At 35.2% G+C, this 27,377-nt stretch overlaps 1 protein-coding gene across 1 annotated transcript in view; it reads right to left on the bottom strand.

Annotated features, from left to right (window-relative positions):
- The window catches only part of CRPPA (CDP-L-ribitol pyrophosphorylase A), a 224,285-nt gene that overhangs the window by 77,923 nt on the left and 118,985 nt on the right, over nt 1–27,377 (bottom strand). Inside the window, exon 9 of the mRNA XM_072964899.1 lies at nt 18,948–19,079. Within this exon, the coding sequence (XP_072821000.1) occupies nt 18,948–19,079 (132 nt within the window). The remainder of the gene's footprint in view (nt 1–18,947; nt 19,080–27,377) is intronic.

Below are 27,377 nucleotides of genomic sequence, written 5' to 3'. Positions count from 1 at the left end.
AACTGCAAAACTCTTGGCACATGAAGATTCTGCCCTAATCTCTGCACTGTGAGTTGACAAAACTCTAGCATGACTTCAAGCAGTATTAAGGCAATGTCCCTAGGATGACCCCAGCACCCCTCCCCACAAAATACTGCCAGAAGAATCTACTATTTGTTCCAGCCAGTACCAGAGGATAGGCTCCTGACCTCCTCTGTCAGAGTTTACTAAAAATGGCTTAGAACTGTGACTCCTTTCTCCGTCCCTTTGAGATGTACATGTATCTCCTACATGTCAGGACAGTCTTTCTCAAGAACCCAAAAGCCATTCCTTTGAAATGTCATCATCAGGAAGGACAGGGCTTTGGTCTCCCAGACCCCTTGGGAGAACAGAATCTTAACTTCAGTAATCGCCAGCTAACACAACAGCTGGCCAAATCACAGTTCTGCTGACCAACCTTTGGTAACTTTTCACATAAGGGGTGCGCTTGGCCCTCCCCCACTCCTTCATCCTCCCTTTAAAAGGTCTAGCCACCTATTCACAAATCCGAATGGAGCTCAGTTGCTTCCCCTACTATTCAGTCAGCAGGTACTGAATAAAATCTGTTTAAACTAGTGTTCAGCTATTAAAAAAAAATACTTTGACAGTAGTGCCTTTGAGATGTGTAAAGTGTATGTCCAAAGACTGATTAATTTTAAAACCTAGCATCACAGCACAAAACTATCCTAATAAAATGGATTAGAATAAAAGAACTAAAATATTTAATCAATGTCCTTGAGTCTTCTAACAATTCTATAAACACACACACACACCATTTAGTAGGATTCTAAGTTTCAACTCTGTTAGCATGAGGCAAGTAAAATAAAACAAACAAAAAGCCCTGCTAATTCGGTAAATACAAACTAAAATTATTTTTGTATTATCATTACAATAAAGTTATCCTGAATCACATTTCTATGGAGAATCTGTATGTTTCTGAAGATATGTTCAAAGCATCAATTTTTTTTAAGTCTAGGAAAATTTTTTCTCTTACTTGATCAAGTATTTTTGCATTGACTAGAGAATTCATTAAGGCAGATTCGTTCATAGTGTGTCTGGTTTCCAGATTTTGTTAATTTCAAAAAAACCCAAGCAATCACACATTCCACTCTAATTTATTCCAAAACTATCGCCTTAAGATCTGTTGACTTCCAAAAGAAATGCCTTTCCTTCTACTGGACATTACTACTTTTCTACCAAACAGATGAATTTCTACCCACTCAGAAGAGCTCTTGAGCAAGAAGCAACTGACTATGCTTCAGTACTTACTAAGCGGCAAATTCCCCATCATTATAGGAATTCACATTAATGCCTCAGCATAATTATAATTTGCTAAACGTTATGGATGTTGAAAAGCATTGCCTCATACTAGAAATTGGAAATGTTAACCTACAAACCTCAAATCTACATGGTATTAAATACACACACACACTCACACACACATATTTTTTTTTTACCTCAACAGCAGTATTTAATCACAGGAATAGCTACATTTACAATAAACATCTAGAAATACTATAAACATGATTTGCATTAAATGTTTTCTGCATGGCATTCACATTTCTACAAATTCAAAACACGCAGTTTGAGAACAATTTGAGGCATAGACTCAGTTAAGAATGTAAATTGATGCCTAATTTGATGTCTAGAACCCACGTAATTTCAAGCTGCAGCTACCTTATCATGTCTTAACATGTCCTATAAGTCCATTAAAATTTTTCTGCAAAAATTGTGCAAAAATTAAAATCACAAGGCTTTTTCCAAAGTGTAAATATCATGTACATTTAAATGCCCAATATTGTGAAAGATTAATAAATTGGCAAATCATCAATTCCCTTAAGCAATAAAGCAGGTTAGCAGGCACCTAACAGACAATGACTGTTCACATGGTAATATGGTGAGAAAGTTTGCAGAAACCTGAAACAGAAACATCTAGAACATAGATATCAAAAGCTATTATTGCCTAAAGCTCACTGGGAAATGTTACTGCTGAAGTCTTCCAATTCAAAAGGAATTTTATTCTTGGTTTTTAGTTTCTGCTATTATCGTTCCCTAAACACTTTTCTCTCAATATTTTTAAGCTATGTCTAAGAATGAAGTAAATAATTTCAACATATAAATACCTTAAGAAAGCAAATTCTTTGCAAGGTAAGTGAATTAAAAGAGTCATTGTAGATCTCGTAAGCTAAAAGGAGATCAAAGGAACACACACATACACACCACTTAATATAATTCTATTCAATAAAAGATAGCATTTAAAGTTTCTATTTGTTCTTACGTTGAAGTAAAAGTTTATTAGTATGTTGATTACGTATGCAAACCCTTGCCTGACTTGTTAAATTTAGGAATTTGTCTATGGATTCCCAAGGTTTCTACAAAATCACATTATTATTTGCCAATATTCATAAGGTTTGTTTCTTACTTTTCAGTCTTTCATTTCTCTCTTTTATCTTACATCCGAGTTAGGACATGCAGAACAAGGCTGTACAGAAATGGTGGCTGTGGCCAGTCCTTTATTTTAAAGGCAGTGTTCCCAACAAAAATTAAGTTTGATGTTTGTTTTAAGTTTTTGGTATATCACTTATCAAGTTACAAATTTTACTTTTACCCTCAGTTTGCTAAGAATTTATCATGACCAAATCATGAAATTTACCACATATTTTTACTCGAAATTTGAGATGACATTTTTCTTCTTTAGCTTGAATACATGGTAAATTACCAAAGTGGGCTTTTTAATAATAAACTATATAAAGTATCTCTGAACTCCTGGAATAAACCAATTGGTACCCATGTCTCTGAATGATCTTGGCCTACAATTTGCAATTTACTCTAACTCTTACCTCTATAAGTAAGATAGATAACTGTAACCGGTAACAAATACGTGGTTTAACCCTTTATATTCATAATTAACACATTTTCAGGAATGCAGTAGTTTCAGCATTAACAGAAACCTTCTTAGAAGTAGAGTACAGTCAGCCCTCTGTATCCTTCTTAGGGTTCACATATTAGGTGAGTGAGATGAATAATAAGCATATATAAGTAAAAAACATGGTTGCCTGACTTAAACTGCTATGGAAAAAAGTATGATGGGTGATGGGGGGTACCTGAGTGGGGAAAGGGCAGGTCAATACATACTCAATATAAATCATGTCCAGAAAAAGAAATGTAATAAAGGAAACTGAAACTAAGCATTAAGATGAACAGTATTAATACAGGAAAGCTCTCATTTGTTTTTCTGTAAAGAGGATAATTATGTGATACAACAGTAGTTTTCAACCCATTGCCTTCAACTGCGACAAAAATAAAGAATGATAGCCAGAGTGTGACCTGACCTGTCCTCTCCTCTCCCAGGGAGCAGGCTGGAATGAAAATGAGGCAAATAGGTATTACTATTACAGAAGCTAATTATTTTATTTAATTAGATTAAATATCTTCCAAACTGTGGAACTATCTTCAGCAAAAGATAATTTCAATATATAATTAATAGTGCATTTCACAAGTGGTGAAAAATAACTACAGTTGGCAGTATATCAAAAAAGTCTGTCTAGCTACATTTTAAGGTCCCTAAAAATCTGATAATTTTTAATTCCATAGTTAATTAGCAAACAAGCACCCAAATTAACACCATGTGGACACAAATATTTAGTGCCTTTGCCTTACTCATTCCCTAAGATAGAAAAATGTCCCAAATAAAAAATTGTGTTTGTCAGATCAGACTACTATAATAAATTACCATGGACTGGGCAGCTTAAACAAGATACTTATTTTTCACGGTTCTGGAGGCTGGGAAGTCCAAGATCAAGGTGCAGGTAGATCCAGTGTTTGGTGAGAGTCCTCTTCCTGGTTTGCAGATGGCTGTCTTCTTTTCGTATCCTCGTGTGTTTCAGAAGGTAAAGGCACTAACCTCACTCATCAGGGATCTACCCTCATGACCCACTTATCTCCCAAAGGCTTCACCTCCCAATACCACCATACTGGGGTTAGGATTTCAACATATGAGTTTGGGAGAGACACCAACATTCAGTCCATAACGTGAACAGTTAACAATCTGTCATTTGGGTCTGTCCCCGCACCTGTTTCCCATGCTGTGCGGAACGGTGCCACAATTTTCTATTGGTAATGCACCCAATCCTTGTGCTCATCCATGTAGTTTGGGTGAGCTAACCTGGCTCTGGATGTGCGTATGTGTGTATATTAAGTAGGCCTGGCTAATAGAATGAACATCCATGCAAGCCACAGTATTTGAATCAAAAAATAAACACATGTTTTACAAATAAGCTTACTGAAACCAGAGAGAAGACTCTGGGGAAAATATTGGGATAGAGACATTCTCTTTCCACTGAGTTCACTAATCTAGTAGAATGTAAACCTGCAGGAGCTGGTCATTATATCTCATGCTATTTAGGAAACCACATAATAATAAAGACTCAAGCTATTGAGTATAGGAGGGATGGAGCAGAGACAAGAGCAGGAAAGGGGTAATCTCCCTTTGAACATCTGGGGTCCTATAAAGCCTAAAGCCCTGATCTTGGATTTATCAGTTATACTGTTAAATCAATTTGTGTTTTGTTTCTGCCATTTGCGATTTAAATTTCCCAACTGATAAGCCGATTAATTCACCAATTAGTTCAACTGGCTTAAAAATCCATTTTGCCTTAATTTCCCTCCAGTAAATTTAGTTGAAACTGACATAACTGCTACTTTTTTTAAGTTTTGAAATGATCATAAAATTTGTTCAGAAAGTAAAATACTGAAATCTATACATTAATATAGAGCTAAATAAAGTAGACTTATACACATTTATTGATAATACGTTTCAAAGACAAAATATCACTATTTTCAAATTTTTAAGGTAACTGAAAATTTAAAGATGAAATTATTCACACTTCTATGTTATATAACAAACTGTTGCAAGTATATTTTTATTTCCTAGCCCATTAAAAATTAGCCATCAATCTACCTAAGTTACAATTTTGTAATTTGTAAACAGCACAGTCTACATTTTCCTTTTCAAAACAAAAATTTTAATCAATTTGTCATTGTGACTAAAAACATTTATATGTTTGCCATCTAAGATACTGTATTAGAAAAATATATGACATTTGAATTGAAGCAAAGTATTGGAAAAATACATGACTTTTGACTGAATCTGAATCAAATTAATATCTAACTAACATAAACCCGCTGAAGCTCTGAGAAGGCTAGAGCTAGCAGTAATTCAGCCACTGTAGCTAAGTCTAACTGATCCTGAGTAGGACCCTGTGCTGCACACCCCCCAACTCCTGCCTCTTGTTTATAGCTGCATGTTACCAAGGCTGTTGCCCCTAGAATCATACTCCTGCCTCTCCCTCAACTAAAAATCAATTACTCTTTTCTAAGTCTTAGGAGGCATCTGCAAAGAGAAGAAATAAGAACTGATTAGAACTAATGAGACCCAAGAAGGCGGAGGATTTGACTTCCAGTGGACCCTGAACCTCATTATACGCTCATTGCAATTCATTAGCTTGCTAAATGTCACACCCACCAGGGCCATGACAGTTGATGATGGCCATGACAACAACTGGAAAAGCCCATAGAAAGGACAGGGGAAAAGGCAATTGGCTCCTGCCCACCTGGAAGGACAAAAATGGCAGAAGCTTCCAATAAAGAGTCCACGTGGACCGACCCAGGGCTGGAGCTGCCTCACCTGGCCGTCTTGGTGGATGGCTGCCCAGCTGAGTGCTTCTCCTTCCTTTTGCCTGCTCCAGTGCTTTTTTCCCTTTTCCTCTTTAGAGCAGTAAGCAACCTTTCACTATGTCCCTCCTCCTCTGCTGCAAATTCTCTGACAGCCAGCGCAGGGACCCACACTTTGGTGGGCTTCCTAACTTTAGGGGGGTCTCTACCCACTAACCTAACTTTGGCTATTTGATGGCACAGTGATGGATTTCTGAAATTTCCATTTGAGTTTGGTACTTAGAGTTAAATGAAATGTCATGGAGAGAAAAATTTCCCTTCCTTCATACACCTTGTTAAAGTTACAGAAGCTGTAATAGTAGAACCAAATACAGTAATTTCCCAACTTTTTTTTTTTTTAAATCACAACTTGGTAACCTTTTTGGACTTTTACTGCTTTTTCTTTACTGTACATTTTGGTTAGTCAGGAAATTCACTGTTGTCAACAGCCCAGATGAGACAGCTCTTTCCTATTTTATACTAGCGCATGAAGTCCCACAGATTCACCAGCTGGAAAGATCTGTCATCTCGAGTGCAGTATACAGGGTTTTAGAAGGGACCGGCTTCCACAGAACCAGCCATGCTGGCAGCAGAAGGCAAATTAGCTATTTTCCATCACTTATTTTCATGAATTTACCACAAGGGCCACATTTGCTATCGCTTAGCTAACCTCTGAGAAACACATACCTGTGGAAATAATTAAGCTCTTGAAAGCAGAAGTTACGTATTTTTAACTTCCAATTAACCTGATATAGTTCCTTCAGAGAAACCTCTCTCTGGGGGTAGGGGTGAGGTCTCAGCCATCATTTGACTTTCTCAAGATGCCTTACAAAGGGCCTTGGACAAACTTAAAAACAAAAACAACCCACAAAGCTCATCTTTCTTCCAAGGCCTTAAAACAATCAGCAAAAATTCCAGGGAAGGTAAGAAGCACACACTTGTGATTTACTTGATTTGAGAAAATGTATTTGTGAAGGAGACCCGTGTTCTTATAATGTTGCTGGCAAAGCCTCATGTTCATTTAGTGTATGAGAAAAACAGTAACTATAAAACAAGAGGCATGACTAAAAATATATATATATAGAGAGAGAGAGAGGGAGCATGCAAAACTTCCTATTCCTATTTAAAATTCAAAACTAAGATTAAGTCAGAATCAAAGACATTTACTCAGTAGAAGAGAAAGAAATGGCCTCATTTTTCAGAAAAAGGAGCTAGAAATACATAGTATACTACAGATGTATTAGAAAATCATAAATCTATACATTCATACATTAAATAATTTTGTACATAACTGGTATTTAATTGTTGGTATCTTTTCAAAGCAGCATATCCTCACTAGAGAATCAATTTTTTTTTTAACTGACTTCATTATCAAGAATAGAACATTAAGGTTAGGTCAAACCACCCGACTTTAAGGACAAACTAGTAAGTGGTATGTAGGTTAGTTTAACGGTCCCTATTTTAACTACATATTGTCCCAATGTCAGTTTGCAAGCCTGCGGGCAAAAATTAAATTTCCTTTCTTTGAATACTTTTAATGAAAAAGTCTCTGTGGTAAACAACTTTAAAAAGTACAGCAGGTCCTGTAGTAAACATCAAATTCTTGTGTTCTGAACCCCTAAAAAGTTTGTCCATAGGATCTGTGGCCTAGTTATGTAAGTTATTATGATTCAGAAGCTTTTAGGCCATAAATATACATAGAGAATTGTATTTTTAAAAGGGAAATTGGGGAAATTTCAGAAGACTAAAATATATAATTTTAGTTGAAAAAATGGTAAATTATGTGTGGCACTCTTGAACACTCTTTCCTTATATTCTTCTTGATATAGGATTTCAGCATGAGATAGTGATTAGAAACATACAAAATATAAACAATGACCAAAACATAATAACCATGAATGGTGTCTTTGTAAAACATGTGGTTATTCTGTCCATCAAAATCCAGACTCTAAAAGAATTACTGTAGATATATTTGTTATTAAAGCAACTCATTTCCTAATAGCATTAGTATATAATTGCCATTATGCATTCAGTAAGAGGAAGTTGAAGCTTAATTAAAATATATTTCCTTACCAGTTGTCAAAGGTGAATAATGAGATGGATGGAAAACTAATAAACTTCACTGTTTTTTATACACAAATCTTTATGCCAAACATTACTCATATCTCCCTGACTCTCATGGAGAAGGTCCCTCTGTATTTCCATTGTGATCATAATCAGAAATGCTGATATGAGACAATAAACATATGTTCTAAATTTACAAACTATTATCTTTCCTAAATCCTGATGGTTTAGGGAAGAAAATAAGGAATTTATATACAACCAACTCTAGTCCCTGATTTTGGAAATGTTACCCTTCATCTAAATAACATACAATACCTGATAGTCAATAGGCCCCACGTATTTCCAAGTATTCAGATTTACTGCCATTGGCTTAGGATGCTAAATCCTAATTATTTTGACCTCATGTTTCTTCTCTCTGGTCCCATTTCCCACTGCACTTGACGTTTTCAGGTCCTCTAGCATGTACATCATGCTCTCTTCTTGACTCCGTTAAAAACAGCAATTTTAAAGTTCTTTGTACAGCTGCTTCTGCAGTTTGCATAATTAGTGCTCCATACGATGAAAATAAACAGAGAAAGGTATCTCCCTCCCTTGAACATTATTTAAGGGAAGTCTACATAAAACTTCTGGGAGCAGTATATACACAACACATTTTATTTCAAAGGGCTGAAACAATGCCACATACATTAGAAAATGTTCCACTTTCCAGGGAATAATTACTCATTTTGTTCTTTCAGCCTATTTGTCATGCTTTTTTATTTTCTGTTTCATTAGTTAAAATACCAGAAACTAGGCAGTGACTGAAATCATATTTTCAACTTTTCGTTGGTAGTAGTAATATGACAGGGGTTTTATTGGGGGAATAACTTACAGGAAATCAGATAACTCTCAGTGAAGTTTCTGAATGTTTTCTACAAGTACACAAACACATCTTCCCTGAAGATTACTAGCAGGATTCTAGTTGTCAGATTCATTGACTTCTTTTTATTTCTAGTTCTCTTAGACCTACTAGAGCAAATTTGTTTTCTGGAAACTGTTTTGAAGCCTCTAAGACAATACTTCAGGGTTATATGTTCTTACTATAATGGGTCTCAACTCTCTCAGATGAAACACCACCATTTTATAGCAATTACTATGTAATACCAGCTTCACTAACGTGAACTGAAATAATATAGCCTATCTATAAATATATGTATGCTCCCCAACTTATTAGGGATCTGACCTAAATCAAGCTCTTTAACAACTGTACAGATAACAGAAGTCTCCATTTTGTTGACTCTCCACCAACCATCTCTACCTGTGACTACTCAATTCACATGTCAAGAAAGAAATAATGTCTGTGTGTCATCACATGTACGTGTGTGTATGTATGCATATATAGAAAATCTGTGTGTTTTTCCACATTTAAACATTTGTAACCCTATTCAGGCTACCAAGCCCTTAATTTGCTAGGAGTGGGTAGCAAAAAATATAATTTTTAGCCTATAGTATTAGCACTCTGGTATTATTATAGTGGGCAACTTCTGATATGGTTCCCAATGACTTCTACTTCCTGGTACTTATGCCCTGTGTCATCACCTTCCCTATATGTGGGTCAAACCTAGTTATCTGCTTTCAATGAACAGAATACAATAAAGTTAATGGGACATCACTTGGTGATTATGTTACAGAAGGCTGTGTCTTTCATTTTGGTTCTCTCTCTTGCTTGCTATGATACTGTGAGATGCTCTATGGACAGAACCCCCACGACAAGGAATAGAGGCAGGCCTCCAGCCATGAGCTGGTGAAGAATTGAGGCCTCAGGTCAATAGTCCAGAGAAACTGAATCCTTCCGAAGTAAAGACATACAAAGATACCAAAAGAGTTCCATCCATTGTTAAGACGCATACTGCTGTAGTAAATAGACATAATAAAACATATGGGAGGTGAAAATATGATAAATTATGTAGAACTATAGACTTTAAAAGAATCAAATAACATAACAAGAGACTGTATCATCCCACCCATTAATATTTATATTTCTTGATTACCTGGTAGGAAAACTAAAACATTATGAGAAATGACAAATGTTCATGATTTTTTATATTCTATAAATGAGTAAGTGACAAATTTTCTTAAACTTCATGTCAAAAAAGATGGGAACTTTCTACCTTTCAAGTAAAACCTATGGTGGAAAAACTGAATCCTTCCAACAGCCGACTAAGAGCTCGGAAGCAGATCATTCCCAGTGGAGCGCTGAGATGACTATGGCCTTGAGAAAGGCGTGGAGTCAGAGAACCCACAGGGACTGCGAGATAATAAATGTAGTTTAAGCAACCAAGTTTTGGGGTAATTTGTTGTGCAGTAATAGCCAGTCAATACATTGTTCAAATGACTTAGTTCACTAGGGATTTTCCATGGCCATTTTCATTCATAATGTTGTTTCTTTTTTCAAAACAACTGAGAGATCTGTGGCAGAAGTTTCTATATAATAGTCCATTTCATTTAGATAAGTCTACGTGTAATAGCTTACTGCTACTCTCTCTAATGAGTCTGCTAAGTAAGCTAACCAAAGTCACAGAAGAGTTTTAGTTTTTCAAACTCACACAATTTTGAAGAGACATCATCTTTCCAATCTTCATATTTTTCCAAAGAACGACTAAGTCTAAACAATAAAAACCAAAACAATTTTGAAAGCAAAAGATATTTAGTCTCAAACATTCCCACATGAAAAAACCTGATTACTCTGAACAGGGGTATTATGGGTTTCTGTAAACAGATTTGGCGCTGCATATTTGATGTACATGCCACATGATTTGATGCCAGGGAAAGTATGGCGAGTTTAGAATGAAATTTACAGTTAAATTTCAGCTGATTACTCACTGCAGGAAGTGGAGTTTTAAGTCTAATCTCCCCAAAGATTATCATTTTTTAAAAAAAAATCTGCATTCTGCTACTTGATAGCATGAACCTATTTGTTTAACTGATCATGCACACTTGAAGGCTGACACTTAGGTCTAGAGAACACAGAGCAAATTGTTGAGAGGGAAAGATTGGTGTCAATTGTATCCTACAAATTCAGATCTTTCAGGACAAAGGTATCTGAGAGCAGGTGGACATGCTCATATAGTTCTTAATGTTTCATTAGGAATTTACCTCAAGTATTTACAGATTCATTGTCAAGGACATTTTCTGGATGTCCTTCCCAGTACACACAAAACCTTTAAAACCCAGACAGTAGAGAAAGACAACAAGATTTAACTCATCAAGTAGAGAGATCTGGATTATACTTTGGACAGAAAACCAATTTACACAGCTTTATTTAATTTAATGTTGCTGCCGAACAACTTCATGTCACCATTTCATATCCTATTTTGGAGGTTTGCAAAAGGATTCTCATAAATCTTTCACAAATAATTTTTTTTTTAAAAATTACATAAATTCTTTGGTAGTTTTCTTTTTTTAAAATATACTTTCTAGAGCTGTAGTTGCAGAAAGAGAAGAGAAAGTGGCATTCAGGAGCAGAGAGAGGTAACGGGGCTCCTCTGTTTTACCCTCGATCAAACCAAGACTTGGTTTTTCTAGCTCTGCTTGATGCAGTCCTTTCCAATGGTCCCGTCTGATGAAAGGACTAAGCCAAACATTGCTTTCAAAAATCCTATTTCCCACTACAGCAAACCTAGTGAAATGACAGTTCAAAGGAGAGGGAAGAAGAGAGATGACAATAATAAACTAAAATGGCACACCCCCCTGCTGTGCTAACATGTTTAATATTTTCTCTACCTTTCTCTGATGAATGTTAATTGCTTCCCTGTTATGGACTGAACATTTGTGCCCCTCCCCAAAATTCATATGTTGAAATCCTAAGTCACATGAGATATTCGGAAGTGAGAATTTTGGTCGGTGTTTAAGCCATGAGAGTGGAGTCCTCATCAAGAGGATTAGGGTTCTGATTGAAAGAGACCTCCCTCTCCCCTCATATGAGCAGGCACTAAGAAAATGGTGCTCTGCAAGGAAGAGGGTCTTCCCCAGAACTCAAACACGTTGGTACCCTGACCTCACTCACACTTCCAGCCTCCCGAATTACGAGAAATTAATTTCATTGTTTACAAGCCATCCATTCTATGGTATTCTGTTAGAGCAGCAGAACAGACTAAGACATCACCCTTCTTGTTCTCTCCTTTATTAAGGTGTCTGACCCCCCCCCAAAATGAACAGTTCCCTCTCTAAACTAGAATGCAATATATGAACAACAACGAAGAATTTCTCACTGAAATAACAGTGTAGGTGAAGTTCATGATCACATAGAGAGAGGAAAGAAAACCCAGGACCGGTTTCAGATCCTGCGTCAGAGTAAGGGATAGTCAATGGTAGTTTCTGACACGCCCACACACCTTCTACGTCTCCACTTTCGCATCGGACAAAGACTTTAATACAGAAGTTCTGACTCCTGCATTTTACAGATTGAGAATTCAAGGCCTAGAAAAATTGTATCCTGTTTGAGGTCATATAGCTAGTTTTTCAATTAGAGAGGAAGACACTAATTCAGTGTAAGAAATAATCAGTTACAATAGTTTTAGGAAATTCTTTAACCACGAACCTGTGTGCTTCATCTCTAAAGCCCCAAGCATGTAAAAGGTACAGATTAAATATAAAGCTTTTACAGATAAATTTTATAGACTTTGCAAATTTTATTGCCATAAAGGTTCATGTGCAAAATTGTATTAAAAAATGTATACTCGGCGGCAGACACCTATAGGAAGCCTGAATGGTGGCAAATAACAAGCCCTTGAATGTAAATACAACATGTTAAAGGTGCTCAGATTGACTGCATTTCAACCTAAGACAAAATTCCATGACATAAACGGAGCTGCTATTGCAAAGTCGCTCAAATCATGCCTTCTCTAGTCACAGCCCAGCTTTCATATATGTGCTATAGAGACTACAGAAAAAAAAACCCTACATTTCCCCAGATTCTGCTGCATCTAAATTCTGTGGATTCTATTATGCACATGTAGGGTACTTACAAGGTAGAAGTGAGTAGCTTAACTTGGTACCAGAAGCAGTGAGACCAGATCCAGTGAAGAGACTTCATCTTCTGGATCAGCTATGGTAAAGTTTCCACCCACGGCCCCCTGGCATAGTAAGTACCCAGAACCAGTGACGGGAGGCGCTTTCCTTAGCACAGTCCCACAGTACGGTCGAGCATTTCTATGAACTGCATTGTTCCTGGCTAGAGAGTATCCAATCTTGGTTCTGTGACTCTTGACAAATTCTATAAAGCTACAAAATACCCTGAAATAAATCTGTCTTTTGAACAATCAATGATACATTCTTTTGTTTACAATTAAGAACCTTTATCAATGTAACTGCCCTGTTACATTGAGAGTTTTTGCTTAGAACCACTTAATCAACATTCTATTACACCACCTGGTATACTAGGGCCCCCACTGATGTGACAGTCCTATACCAAATAAAAAGGGAAGACAGTGATTCCAGCATGCCACTGGAATGAAGAACCACTGGCCTGCATCAGTCATCCAAATCTGGACCACACTGGATTTCCATTACAGCTTGAGCTGGTGAAACACATAAGAGCCTCAGGTAGAGCCCTGATCTACTGAAACAGAGTCACTGAGGTATAGACTAGGAATTGATATATTTATTAAATTCCTCAGGTGATTATGATATTGCCAGGTGGGGACTTTTCCAACACACAGTGTTCAAAAACTACTGGCATAGAAGATCAACCATTTATCACTAAGGCCTAATGTAAGTTAATTAAAATAATTTAAACTTTTTTCCTTTGCGACTACTAGTAGATTACTTGAACAAGGAAAAGCTGTACAAATTCTGGACCTGGATTTCAGGAAAATACCTAATAAGATTTCTCATGATACCTTTGTGAAGAAGGTGGGTAAGTAAAGCTGAATCCAGCAATCAGTTGGACAGATTACACAATGGTGCAATGTCTAAACAAAAAAGATCTTCATCAAAGGAATAATACCCTTGTAAACTAGATGTTTTATCTGTGAAATGGTCAGTATAGCTTAAGTTGTATTACAGTGATGACGAAGTTTAGTTTTTTTTCACACTGCATGTCCATTGATAGTTCACTGGGGACTCTGATTCACAGCATTTTCACTAGGGACCTAAGCTCAAACCACGTGCACAATTTGGAAAAACCTCTAGCAGGACTGGGTAGATAACAGATAAAGCAAGTTTTATGCTGATTTAAGGATTAACTGTTTTTCTGCTCTCAACTAACACCAAATATGTGGAGTTTTCTTTTTCCCACGCTGAACTGTTCTGGCACTCACTACCCAGAGTTAGCACAGACCACACTCTCCAGGTTAAGGGCACAGCCCACCAGGCTGACTTCCACATCAGATGTCAACTGCAAGTTCGGGCCATCCATACATCTGACCATCAGGTTTCAGATCAGGGACTCCTACAATCCCCTCCCTGGGTTTACTTACTTGTTAGAATGGCTCACAAAACTCAGGGAAACAGTTTACTTACTACCACAATTTTAAGGAATATTATTTTTAAAATGTATACGTGCAAACATTTGCCTTAAAAACAAAGTCATCATAAAAGTATTTTAAACATCAACAAAAATTAAGACTATAAACTCTAAGCTATTGGCTTGAATAGTTGTTCATGCCAGAAATACTAAATCTCTGTATAGTCACTGCTATATCATCAGATACAGATTTTCAAATAGTTAAAACATGTTCCCCAAACAGACAATTTTATATCATGGACCTCAATGATGGTTTGCATAACAAAGTATGCAATTAACATATGCAATTGGATTAACAGGGTGAAGCATAACATTTCATGCATAGAATTATTTAAAAGAATACTTTAAAAGGAACTTAGATCCTCTATGGATTAAACTATAAAACCTGGTTTTAATGTTTCATTGCTATGTTTGTATGGTTATTTTTAAAAGAGGGGTAGGACTTGATTTAAATTCATTCAACAGATTGTTAAGGCAACTTTATGCTGCATTTCTAGTCCAGAGCATAAATTTCAAATCTTCCTGATTTATTTACAACTTGAGCAACTGAGTACTAGATGATAAAGTCATAAAACTTAATATGATCGTCAAGTATTTTTTACTTACATGTATATATGTGTGTATATATATATATATATATACACACACACACATACATGTATGTGTATATATACATACACACATATAAACAGTCAAGCCAGTCACTTGATCCATAACTCTGTTTATACCACCCACATAGAGCTCACTTAAAGTATTATTTTTTTTAAGCCACTAGAATATTTTAAAATCAATTCTGGAAAAAAAAAGTTAATTAGTGCTTTACTCTGGTAATATAGCTAAGAAACTATCATATGCAATAATTTAGCAAATACTATCTCTTATGATCAGAAAAAAATTGCACATAGAAAGCATCTCTAGAGTTAAGCAAAGTAATTGTTAAAAGTTTCTTACATCAGTAAAGATAATACAGAGAAACTGAGTTGAAATATACCATTAGAGGCATTTGTCAGTGACTGAATTATCAAATTATCAGCAATGGATCACAGATGACGTTGTAGAACATTTATGGATACTAAAGAATGAATCAAGCCTTAGCTTTTTCCAAATCATTTTTCCCTAAAGGTGTATACAAAATATAGACCTCTAATTAGTAAATTATATGAAGTAACTATAGCTAATTAATCATATGCCATATTCTAGACCAAAAAGGCAACAAAAGACTAAAAGAATAAAACTAATCAGTTCAAATTCACCAAACACAGAATAGCCTACACATATGTGTAAAAGAGCTCTACACAAACACAGAGGTTTAGTACCACCATGCGTTAAAAAAAGATTGATATAATCTATTTAACTATAAACATATATGTCAACACTGGGAAGGTGCAGCCAAAAATCAAGACCATCTATATTATCAGAAATATCATATACATAACAAGGCAGGTCTTCTTTTTAAAAAAAATTAATTTTTATTTTAGCTTTATTGAGTTGTAATTGAACATATAAAATTGCAAGATATCTAAAGTGACATCATGGTGATTTGATCTTCGCATATGTTGTGAAAGGATTCCCCCCATTTAATTAATCAGCACATCCATCACCTCATATACTGATCTTTTTTTGTGAGAGAGACTACTTGAGTTCTATTTTCGTAGAAAATTTCAATTATACAGTGCAGTGTTATCAACTATAATCACCATGTTTTGCATTAGATTCTCAGACCTTATTTGTTTTATAGCTAAAAGTTTGTACCCTTTTACCAGCCTGTCCCTAGTTCTCCCATGCTCCCAGACCCCGGAAATCACCTTTCTACTCTGGTGATTTCCAAATTAGATGGACCACTTTTTTTATATTCCGTAAGTGGCACCAAGGGCACATCTTCTTTAAGCCAGAAAGAACATACATATAGCAGATATATGGAACTCAAGTCAATACCTTCTCTCTTTAGAGGAGGATCTATCAATGAACAGAAAATCTATCCAAAGACAACACACTTGATGCTCTATCTTATGAAAAATAGTTAAGAATCTAGAAAGGTTTCACTGATCAGAAGCTTAGAAGGATACAAGCAACTACCTACAAAACACCTAACAGCTCTCACAGAGATGGATTAGATTTAGGGAACAAAGTCCAGCATCTGAACACTACAAAAAGTTCTATTACAGCACCACAGAAAGCACAAACCAACACTCCACACTCAACAAGGAACAGAAGCTCCACCTTACATGTGTTCATATCCTCGGTGTTAACAACGCCAATTAGGGCACTCAAGGTTAAAGATACTGAATTAACCACATGGAAAAATTAGTACTCAAGTACAAAAATACTCTGCACAGAGGTAATGGTTTCTTTACTTAAGATGTATTTGTGGGGAATGTTTCCCAAATCTTCTTTAGGGAACTTTAGTGCCATGAGTTGTCTATGGTAAAGGATTACAAGAGAAAATGGAAAACGGCATAACCATTTGTCCCCTATTTGGAGATCCAGAGTATGTTAAAGAGTTGTGAGAAGACCCTCATTAAAGAAGTCTGTTTAACTTTATTCTGTTGCTTCCACAATTTTTTTAACCATAGCCCTTTTTGAACGGCATTTCTAATGAACATCCCAGGGTCTTCTGGTAAATTCTCTTTAAGGTGGAATTATGCAGTGGACAGTGTGTTGGGCTAGTAAGAATCAACTGAGATCTGTGCCTTTGAGGACAAAAGTAAACCCTGCATTTTAAACATTTTCACATACTTCAAACATCTTCAGTATTGTATTTTTAAGAAGGGACAAGCAACATCTAAGTAAGCTATCCTTGCTTCCTAAAACAATGAGAGAGGTAGCTTGAAGGCCTTGCAAGACCATCCTTTTCCCACTTTTGGTAGCTTAGTAGAGAACTGGCTTAGCAGGTCCAAGTTTGCTTAAAAGAAGAGTCAGATACCAAGCAGTGGGCTGCAAAAGCACCTCCTTTTCAACAAGGCCACTTTCCCAATCAACAAGCCTTCACAGGCACAGAGCCACATGGATATTCACTACTCCATTCCAGTAATGTGTAGAGCATGTCAAGTGTGGGGAAATGAATAACTGCAATGTAAATGTCAAGAACTTTTAGTGCAAATATGTTCCATGTAATATTTGGGACATACTTAAGCTAAAAAATATTTTTATCTGAACTTCAATGCTGTATTTCATCTGACAACCAGCCCCTCCAGTGGAATGTAAGCTACAGTGCACACAGACCACTTTTACTTCATCTAAAGCACAGGACAAAGAGAGTTCCAGGATGGTGTGTGCTCTACCATTCTCCAGCTTTTGGAATTTTCCCAAACTCTAGTTTGTTCCTGCATAGCATAGCACTAGTTGTATGCATCCATGACTTCTTTACATGGCACACAAGAAAGAGATGATTTATTTTTCCCACCATAATAATCTTTAGTGCAACCAAAGGCAATCTACTGAAAAGGCAACATACCTGAAGGAAGGTCCAGACCTGAGTTCTTATTCTTACTCTGCCAGTTATGTCCTTAGGCAAGTATAGGTACCTCTTTAGGCCTTGGCTGTGCTGACTGAGGAACCCCTGCAGCGTTAACATTTTGTAATTCCATAATCCTAAATAAACTCAACTTTACCTTGTCCTTGATGACCAACTAGAGATCATGCTTGCTTATTTTAAAAGCAGAGGAAACCACCTCAAAGGTAAAGAAAATCAGGGAACGGGCTAAAAGATGGTCCTTATATTTAACTAAAATCCATTTGTTTCAAAAGAAATGTTACTTTCAGGTTAAAATGGCACTTTAAATATCTCATTAAACAATAGCTGTTACTCATCAACCATAAAAATACCTATCATTCCCTGGACAATCAGTACCAAATCACTTTTATTCCAGACCATTAGAAACAGCAGTTGACTGTTTTACTTCCTTGACTCCTCTTGTGGCACACCTCTAAGACACCATAAAGCACTCTGCAAGTTCGGTGAAAGGTATCTATGCACAAAGGACAAATCCATCTTTTCTAACAGATTATCCAAACAGTTTCATTTAAATAGCACAAAGAATCTATAATGCGAATTCACTTTGCCTTTAGCTTAACTGGCTATTAAGAGAATGCCAATAACAGTTTTTCTCTAGTTAAATGCCATGCCCTCTGGTAATCTGAATGCCAGCCATTGCTTTCAAACGATTAAACTCTAGATCACCAACATTTTTAGCGTAGCATAAAAGAATTAAGCAAATTCAGATTATACAAACACCTGAGTTATGACCTTAGGGTTACTAGTTAAATACAAAAGTCCCGTTAAATTTGAAATTCAAATTTCAAATTCCAAATTAGGGATATACTTAAAATTATTTATTATGTATCTGAAATTCAACTTTAACTGGGAATTCTGTATTTTTCTTTGCATATCTGGCAATTCAATGTGGGTTACATAGTATGAGATATTTGCCAATTTTCATCTTTTTTTCCCCTAATCAAAACACTAGTTTTGATTTTTATTTTTCCCTTAGAGTCAAGAGTTTCTACCTACTGTAGATCATGAACAGAGGAGTAATCTTCCAGCCAAAACTTTTATTAATATCTCTTTGCTTTTAACAAAATCATGTTTCCACCATTAAAACTGTACTCTAATGAACACACAATCTGAAAAGACCAAAATGTTACCTACCTGTGGGTAGTATATGAGAAGACCACATAATAAAATATTTCTTTTTTTCACTTCTCTGGCCAATTCCTTAATCTGCATTAGGTCTTCCATTTTCCGACCAAACGGTATTGATTTATAATCAAGAAAATGCACCTGCAAAATAACATAAAAGGTAACAATTAGAATACCATTCTCTTCATTTTCCCTTGAAAAATATGCCATGAAAGAAGCCCAAAACACATCAAATCATAATATTGCAACTATCAATTCGTGTTAATGTCTAGTTGATCATTTCAAGCCATAAATGCTTGATAACATGGACCATGCTTTATAAGCACACATGCAGTAAATACTCAATGAGAACACACTGTTGAAAAATATAAAATACTAATATTCTATTTCAATTTGTGTCAGAGTCAAACATATAAAGAATATATAATTTCATTAATTCCCTCAACTTACTTCGTAATTTGTAATTTGAAACTAGGCTAGAGAGAAATAAACAAACATGTTAAGAAATTAACAGTAACAATAAAATTCAAGAAACTGCTTATCCAAATACATAAAATTTTTAGAAGAACCCCTTCTAAAGTAATAATTGGAATGCTAACAAATAATTATCTACTTCTTAAAGTAAATCCATAAGCATTTCATATAGAGTTCTTTAAGCAGTGTTAGTGTTTTTCTTGAAATTATTCCAGTAACTATTTTAAAGCATTATTTACATTTAAATTTTAAGGTCTCAGGGTGATGTGTCCTCTTTTCTGCAAATTATTGAAGTTTTATAGTACTATTTGTCTCTCATTGGACATAAAAGACCTAAATCACAATAATAGTCTCAAAATAACTAATTAAAATGCAAATCTATATATACAATGAACACAAATATATGTGTTCTTTTGCAATGTCAAATTTTAAAGACTCAAGAATTATAATTTGTTCAAATATGTGTATTCACTAACTAGAACCATTTGAAAATATACTCCACTGCCACGCTTCCTCTCTGCTCACTCATAAGGAGACGTGCTCTTTAGAAAATACACAACAAAACATCTTATTATACTCCATCTGTTAAACAAGGGAATGAGGTTTTTTTTCCTACTATCACATTGCATTTTACTCTTCTAGGGAAAAACTGCTTATATAACATTCAGTTTTAAAGATAACTATAAGATGATGTGCAGTGTATATTAATTTACTAGATATCCATTAACTACTTCCTGGAACTTTGCATTATAATATAGTCAGGTGAAGACATGCACATCCAGCTGCTTCCCCTTGAAATCTAAGGTGGCAATGAAGACTTTTTTCCTTAAAAAGTGCTCAACTGACAAAGAAACCAAAAGAACAGAGACGAAAACAAAAAAAAAAAAACCTTTTTGGAAGATCAAAAGCAGAAAGAAAGTTTCAGGCTTTTCTACCTGCTGAAGAGCTAAAGAAAAGACGCTGTAACCCTGGAGTCTTGGGCTCAGCTTCCTCTAAGTTCTGTTTCTCTGAAAACTTACAAAGATGAAATTTCAGCTTTTTTACCAGGCAGCATTACTTATGGTAAAAGCAACTCCTGAATGGTGAACCACAACCAGGCTGGAAGAACTATGAATGAACTACAATCACTAGACCCGCCATCAGAGTCATTTGACTTGTCACCAGGTACTCCTCTAGCTGGGACTGGGAAGCTAACAGCTATCAGCTATGGCAAAAGATGTCCATTCCTATTTGCAGCCTCAGGCTTCTAAAAGAATGGCTCATACCACCTTCTGTAATCTCCTTCCCTCACCCTTGAGAAGCCAAGGTCGAGGCAGAAGTGAGGGAACAGAAAAGCAGCCCCTGTACCAATGCAAGATGATGAGCTCAAGAGCCAAAGCAGAAGACATGTCCACCTCTGCCCCACCTTTTTTCCTGCCCTGTAGTCTTCCACAGTGTTGGGCCAACTAGTGCGATACAGCCTTCCTCTAGTCTTATGAGTTTGCAATATCCACCTGAACCTAAAAGTGCTGGTGGTGGGCTTCCCAACAAAAAGCAGGTTAATTCCCCAAACTTGAGGCAATTTGGGAAACTGTAGTCATGGTATAAATCTGAAGCCAGGGGACTGGCTGAGGGTAAGAGTCTCCCCTCAGCCTGTATGGCCAGATCACTGCATGGCCCCTGACAGCTGGACTAGGGAACAACACTGCTTTTCAGAGTTAAAAGCCTCACACGCCTCTTTACCTCTTTTAACTGTGTAATTATCTGTACTATTTAGATACCATGAAATGCCAGCAGCCACCATGTCCAACATACTTTATGTGAATGGGATGCCTTAGAGATTTGCAGTGCACAACCTGGGCAACCTTACTGCCAGCCTAGATAGATAATGAGATAGGCAGACATTTCTTGATTAATACTAGTTTTTCTGACAAATTTTGAGTTCTGAAAAATCTCACACTATAGTAAGGAAGGTGGGTGGTTGGGAAAGGGTTTTTGGAAAAAACAGCACAAGACACTGAAAAGATCATTTTAATTTGTAATTACAGCCTGCACAGAAAGTTAAAACGCACAGAAATGAAAGAGTGGAAATACTGTTAACACATTATTTGGAGAAGAAATGATAGATATTCTACAACTGAGATTGGAGCTCTGCACCTCAAAGCTGCCATGAAAGTTGACCAGGAGGAAACAGCCCTCCAGGAGCAGAGGAACCTCTCTGCCAAGTCCGAGCTGGGAATGGGTGCTCATTTCTAATTTTCCTAGAAGAGTGTCCTAACAGAGACCTTAAAATTAATTTTTAAATTTCAGTTAATTACATCAAGGGTTAATTATAAAAGTCAGTAACTTTAGGAGCCTAAAAATGCTAGAACTAAAATTCTAGAGAATAAATTATATCAGAATGAGAATGCTCAATAGATAAAATGTGCTGAATACATTTTGTTTTGGAGGACAGAAATTAGAGACTTTGGTTAACTTATAATTATATATATTTTAAAAGTGATGCTGTTTAATTAAAGCTATAAACAATTGTATTTTATAGTTTCTGAACTTGCAGAGCGACTAAAGGATTATTTGTATCAATGCAGCAGAGCACAGGAGGAAAGCCAAGTTGCAAACAAAATGACTGGCCAACAGCAATAGCAAAAGAATAAGCTTGTAGAAGGAATACCAGGTATAAAGATAAATACAAAACATTTAACTCTTTCGTAAGTGACTGATTTACCAGATTGGATTTTTAAGAAAACCTAACAATATGCTAGTTTTAACATAGCTGTCGAATGAAAACTATCTTTCTAGGATAGGATAGTTTTCATTTGACATTTATATATGATAGTTTCTTTAGACATTTATATACGTACTGGTATGAAAAAAGACACCATACAGATAGTACCAACAATGAAGACTGGAGCAGTAAGGAAATCTTCCTACTCCTTAAAAAAGAATGTAATTTCATTTTTTTAAGGTAGCAAATTCACTCCTATAAACTAGTAAACTGCTTAAACATTTAACATGTGGGCGACTCTGTGGGTGGGCGAGGTTTCCAGCACAAAGAGTTTGGAAAAGGCTTCTCTGTGCCTCATGTCTTCTACACTCAGTTCTACACATGCTTTATATTTGTCTTGGTAACCATTTAATATAACCCTGGTCTCAGATGAAGTCCAACTAATTTTTTATAGTTAAAAATGTAATTTTTCACTTATCTCTGAGGACAGTTATATTAGTTAAAGGCCAATAGTTAATATTACATACAATATTCCTTAAAACATCAGGAATGTTCCATAACACCACAGTTAGCACTTTTGTCTCATTCCAGAGTCCATGTTCACAGGAAGGCCTGGGAAGGGAGTCAGGATTTGTGGTAGAAGTGAAAAAAGATTCTTTGTTTATTTGAGTACTGCACTGCTTAATGCCCACCAAAGTGGAAGGAAGATGGTCAAAATATAAGCTCTGGTAATTATCAAATAATTGAGTTAGAAAGAATTGGTAGATAGACCAGAGGTTCTTTGAAAACACACAATAGATACTGCAAAATTATCAACATATGTGTACAGAAAAGTAAATTGTGTAAATGAGGCCCAACATCTTCAAAACATCACTTTTCAAAAGAAACAGAAGGGAAATCTAATAATTGATGAAAGTGGTCAATATTAAGCAGATCAAAGAGTCTATCTTAAGGATTAAAAAAAAGCTTTAGAAAAACTTTTATCTCACTTCAGCTATTTATGAATTACATGGATATTAATGAAAATTACTTTAATGAATTGTACTTTTAAAAAGAAAAAAGGAACAAGCTTTAATATTGAGTCATTTCATTTTAGAACAAGTTTAAATCAATGTCGCCATAAAATTCAACTCATAATTCTGATGAACAAAAACGAATTAAGTTTTAAGTTATAATGGAAACTCAGAGCAAATGCTTAACAACTCAGTTGTAAATCTTAACAAAATACCAGCAAAGCTAGTAATGACATTTAACAAAAGATAGTAAATAAAATTGTACTTTGTATTAAAATACTAGCCATACAAAAGATTTAAATGTTTCTACTGATTCAATAAATTAAAAACTAAGTGAGTTTTATAATATCAGTAAAAAAAATGTTTTATTTGGCTGCATTTTTTTAGATCCTTATTTAAAAGATCAAAGTAATGGAATGAGAACTCCGTATTTTAAACAGTCAATAGAAAAACTTAATATTATTTAAAACATGCGAAAAAATCATAAAATGAACAGTTTTTCAGATTATTTCACAAGATTATTTCTACTACAAGAACATAACTCTGCCAGGGCTGTATTATGCCACAATTATCTGAAGCATTATATACAGCTATAATTAACATCTGTATCATCTACAACAAATTTTAAAGCCAAGAGTTCAAAGCAGTCCCAATGATTAATATGAAGCATTGATTTGTTTAGCTAATATTATTTGAAACATTTAACTTTGTATTTACTTATTTTTCTATTTGAGAAAACTGACAAAATTGTCAGAGAATATAAATCACTGAAGAAGTTACAAAAAGCAGGTATGTAATTCTTCACTGAGTGTAGCCTAAAATTTTTATATATTTTAGTGACTTGTCAAAATTTCATTTTACATGATAAAATATATTACTGCTTAAGCAACAGTTATTATTAGGGCCATTCAGATAAGCATTTTGTGACTTAAAAAACAAGGTATTTTTAGAGTTCACAAATAAAGACAATGTATGCATTTAGGCAAACCATTATAAAGTCCATTATAGTGCTTTGAATTTCTAAGAATAATTGATTCTGTTCTTATGTACCTACATTTGTAAGTGAAAATTATTAAATATATTAAAAATGTTTCATGAGGCAAAACAATGAAAGAGAATCTTTTCAGAAGATGAAGTATATGGAATACACAATGAAAACAAAAACTATTCAGAGACGTGACCAAGGTGATCAAAATGCAGGGATGTTCTGTACAGAAGCCATACTAGCCTAGTCTCCACTGATTCATTCTGGGCCTTTTTAAAAAATACAGCAAAAATCATTAATAATTTCAGGAATTAATAATTGTTTAATAATCTCAGGAGTTAACTGTCATTTGGTAACATTTAATCATCTCAGATTTCTTTGACCTCAGGAAATTCATAATCTAATACTAACCAAAACAATGCAGACACACAAAATAAGATCTTAGGTATAGTTCTTCTGAATTATTTGGTAAGGTTAAACTTACTATAGAAAGACAAAAAAAAAATTCTGCTAGTTTAAGAAAATGTTAAAAACATTAGTCTTAGAGAAATACACAATACCCAGAAATTTCAATTACAGTTCTTCCAATAACAAGTTAGAAAATGACTGGTGTTCTGCTTTGTTGAGCTATTTTTCATTAAAATAAAGTGCTAACTTTACTTTCTAAGAGATTTTTTTTTTTCATGGAGCAATGTCAGGTAATAGAACTCACTCAGTATAAAAAGTGGCCACATAAAACTGTCTACTAGAGTGACCACTAGCCAAATACAGCTGTTTACATTGTAATTCAAATTTGTTAAAATTACATAAAAATTAAAATATCATAGCTATACCTCAATGCTCACAGCTGCAGGTAGCTAGTGGCTACCATATGCAAAATCATAGAAATCAAAGATTTCATCATTGCAGAAAGTACTAATGGGCGACACTTATGTAAAACAAAAGAAGTTTATATGATATCATTACTGGTCACACATCCCATTTATTTAATTTTCTCAGTCATTACCTTATGTGTGTTATAAAAGGAATTTTCATTTTTGCCCAAATGTTATGTTACTACTTAAAATCTTGCTGTGAAAAATTAGATCTAGGTAAATCCAGATCTAGTTACAGTAGGTAAAACCTTACAGAATCAGCTAAAACAGACTGAGCTTTTTAAAAATTCACATATAAAACATATTCCTGAAAATGTGAAGGAATATGAATATGTGAAATAAATCTCTCAGTTGAGATGGTCCCAGTCTCCGTTTCTGCCCCAGTGGGAGTAACAGGGGCTGAATTTACCTTTCCACCTGAAACAAGTAAAAAAAATAGACAAACTACATGAAACAAGCATTTTATGACATGATGCTCTAGGCAGCAAGTGACATCGGAGAGGTGAGAAACCAATGAGGTGAGCTCTATATTTGCCCCAGCTTACAGCCTTGAAACAGTTTCCAGGCCGTGGTACATTGCAGGGTGGAGACCACACACCCAGGTTTAAGGGTTCTGGCGATAAAGGTGGCTAGAGTCCCCCAGGCAGAGTACCAGAGAGGAAAGCGGGGCACAGAGCAGGAACTCTGAGATTGTCACAGTAACTCCCTCACATACAAAGCAGAATTCTTATCAGTGCACACATTTGAGAAAACCACCTAAGGCTGGGAAAAATCAGCCCCCAAACTGCGCCTAATACACACCCTGGGTCAGCAAGAGTGGTGGCAGCCACCAATCAGACTGGAAACCTTTGTAATTTACAGAGGGTTGGATGGAAATCTAAGAAGACTGCCTCAGTTGTCGGGAATGATTAGCACTGAACTAAATATACTGATTAGTCCCTCTGAAAAATCATAAAAACAATACCTAAAAGGGTCAAACTGTTTCCAATTAACTGTATCCTAAAATAAGGCTCAAAAATACTGATAGAAATACAAAAGCATCCAGCACTCAACAAGGTAATAAAATTCACATTATCTACCAGCTAATCAAAAAAAATCAAATGTGCAAAAAAGCAGAAAAACATGACCCCTAATGAGGAGAAGTCAATCAATCAAAACCAACTCAGAACTGACGGCTATTAGACTCAATAAAAAAGTACATTAAAACAATCTTACAACTGTGCTCCATTTGTTCAAAAAGCTACAGAAAAAAAAAAAGTGTGCTAAGTAGAGAAAAGGAAGATGTAAAATAGACCTAACCCTGTCTTCTAAAGTTGGAAATAACCTCTGAGATTTAAAAAAAATACACTGGAGGGGATTAATAGCAGATTAGACATTGCAGAAAAAAGGCTTAGTGAACTTGAAAATATAGCAATGGAAACTATTTTAAATGAAATAAAGGGGGAAAAGAGAAAAAGACTTTAAAAAAAAAAGGAAAAATAAGGAGGGCATCAGTGAGATCTGGACCAACCTAAGCCTAACATGCCAGTATTCAGAGCTCTATGTGTGAAGACAGGCATAGGTATGAATATAAAAAAAAAATTAAGCATGTTTTTCATCTTAGGTATTATAATTTTCATAAGTTTGATTTGAGTCTTTTTTATTGAAGTGTAGTTGATTTACAATGTTTCAGGTGTATAGCAAAGTGATCCAGTTTTATATATACATATATGTATTCTTTTTCAGGTTCTTCTCTAAGTTATTACAAGACACTGAATGTCATGGCATGTGTGTGCTGAGCTGAAGTGAATGGTCAGGGCTAAAAAATATTTGCTTAGCACTTGCTTTTACCATAGCGTAAGAGTAAGCTGAACAACATGAATGAGTAAAATATCACAAAATATTACAATCATATATTGTAATCTTAGCATATTACGCTGAAGGTAATTTTGTTAAATTTTCTATTTATGACAAGGTACCGGCTACTCATTTTTGAATCCATTTAATTGAAAGATAGATGGCAAGAAAAACCCCTTCTTCAAGTATCTAATAGGTTAGTTTATTGCATAATCCCAATAAATTGCAGGATTAAATGAAGAAATCTCCAATTATCACCCATAATCTTTGATTTTAAACTTTTGTCTTTCTCAAGATAACTCAGTTATCATTTAAAAGATAACTCAAGAACACTGAGTAATATATATAAGTAAATATATAAGTAAATGCTATGCACATGAACTAAAAGATAAAATTAATGCTCATAAATGCAATTTGCTATTTGCTTAATATAGTAGTGATTTAGAATTTATTTTGAAACAAAAAAGAATGCCTCTCATAAAAATGTTTGAAAATCACCTCCTAAATTCAATTTATAAGAGGAAAATCAAGTTCCACTTAGGAATGAGAAAC

The sequence above is a fragment of the Vicugna pacos genome, chromosome 7 (assembly GCF_048564905.1).
Source record: "Vicugna pacos chromosome 7, VicPac4, whole genome shotgun sequence".
Taxonomy (NCBI): domain Eukaryota; kingdom Metazoa; phylum Chordata; class Mammalia; order Artiodactyla; family Camelidae; genus Vicugna; species Vicugna pacos.
This window is presented reverse-complemented; position numbering and strand designations above follow the sequence as displayed.